The 1,879-nt window shown below is 35.6% G+C and overlaps 1 protein-coding gene across 1 annotated transcript; it reads left to right on the top strand.

Annotated features, from left to right (window-relative positions):
• LOC130933472 (uncharacterized) lies at positions 1–549 on the top strand. Its single transcript, XM_057863108.1, is given in 1 exon segment — positions 1–549. A coding segment is annotated over 1 exon segment (549 nt).
• Positions 550–1,879: the final 1,330 nt, after the last annotated feature.

Below are 1,879 nucleotides of genomic sequence, written 5' to 3'. Positions count from 1 at the left end.
ATGAATCTAACACTAGAGGAGCTGCAATTCCTAAACATCCCAGAAATCTTGAGAAAATCAATCTCAATTCCAAAAAAATCATCGAAAACGTTCTACCTCACAACCCTAACCCTAATTTTTCCTCTCTCATTCGCAATCCTTGCACACTCACTCTTCACACACCCACTCATCGCTCAGTTTTAGAACCCTTATTAAGACTCTTCTCAAGCTAACCATGAATGGACTCTTCTCCTCACAATCCAATTCTGCTACTTTCTCTTCCTCTTCGCCTTCTCTCTTCTCTCCACCAACGCCGTCGTTTTCATCGTCACTTTCCTCTACCCCAACAAAGATGTTTTCTTTTTCTCCATTGTCTTTGCAATTTCCAAAGTCTTCAAACATTTGTTTATCACTTATTTCTGGGTCACACTTTTGATATTCATCTATAAATTTGTCTTCGTGATTTTCTTGGTTTTGCTTATTATAACAATTGATATCCTTCCCTTCCTCTACTATTTTTTTGCTATTATTGTGGGTGTGTTGATCGTTATGAATTTGGTGGGATTGTGAATTTATTCATCTACTATGTTGGCGCAGAGTGTATGTTTCCCTCAAGAGCAGTATTCAAATGGAGAATCTAGATATATAATCAAAGGAAAAGAAATTTAGGGGTTTGTAACTGGATTTTTTTCCTTCTTTTTTTAATGTAAGTGATGGAATAGTGTAATATATTTAAAAAGAAACACAAATGACATTGGTAGATTGTAATTTGAATTGTGATATTGTGTTTTGTTGTGTGTGCTTCTATTTGTGCCTTTATATGATCTGCAATGAGAAGGAGAGGGAATGGGGTTGCGATGGGGAGGAAAAGGGATGGGAGAGTGTGCATTGAGGGGCTGCGATGGGGAGGGAGGGGGAGGGGGTTGCGTTAGGTAGGAGTGGGCTACGATGAGGAGGGAGAATCTGCGTTGGGGAGGGAGGGATACAGTGACCATATCAGCATTGTGCTTGCCGGAAATTTGCTCCGGCGAGCTTGAGAACACGCTTATCAAATTTTAACATCTTTTAGGAACTATTTTATCAATAACAAAAGTTAGGTACCATTTTGTGAGCGTCAAAATCTTTCGAATACCGATTTAGTATTTACCTCTATATATATAGAGGTAAATAAGATATAAGATTAAAACCTACATTTTAAATAACAATAAAATAATAAAAAATAATTATAAAAAAATTTATATTCTCTGTATACAATTTTAATATGTATAATAGACTATTTCTGTATATAATTATATATATTCTTACCAATTATGAAAGGGAAAGCACCTATGGTCTCTGCTTCAACGCACACGCATTCACATCACAACCAAAATGACACAACAATCACAATAAATAAAAAGGAAAGAGAGACGCAAATGCTGCCCGCATGCTTGTTTAGAGACTGCGCCGCCGTATAAGAATAATTTGCCTGTATATTATGGAAGAAAAAATGAAAATAAAAAAACTATTAAAACATGACTCAAGTCGCGAAATTCTTGAGTGAATGAGTGATGCAAGATCTATGTAAGCATATATGGTATTTGTATGATATTTAAATACACATGGCATTATTTGACAAATTAACGTACCCGATGGTATTTGATATATATTATTCTCATGCTTGTCACTAATCGCTTTACGTACGCTATCCAAATTGTATTATACATCTGCCGCCAACCTAGCTCGCTAGCTAGTAGTCCATTCCAACAAGAAAACGATATATGAATAAATGCTTCTCTTATCTACACGTACAGGTTAAGGACCATAGTCCATATAATAGCCTAATCGCCGTTAGTTCTTGATGAATCAACCCAAGTGTACTAGCCATATAACATTTATATTAGAAGAATAGTAAAATATT

The sequence above is a fragment of the Arachis stenosperma genome, chromosome 1 (genome assembly GCF_014773155.1).
Source record: "Arachis stenosperma cultivar V10309 chromosome 1, arast.V10309.gnm1.PFL2, whole genome shotgun sequence".
Taxonomy (NCBI): domain Eukaryota; kingdom Viridiplantae; phylum Streptophyta; class Magnoliopsida; order Fabales; family Fabaceae; genus Arachis; species Arachis stenosperma.
Note: the sequence above shows the minus strand (reverse complement) of the source record. Positions and strands in the feature narration are given on the sequence as shown.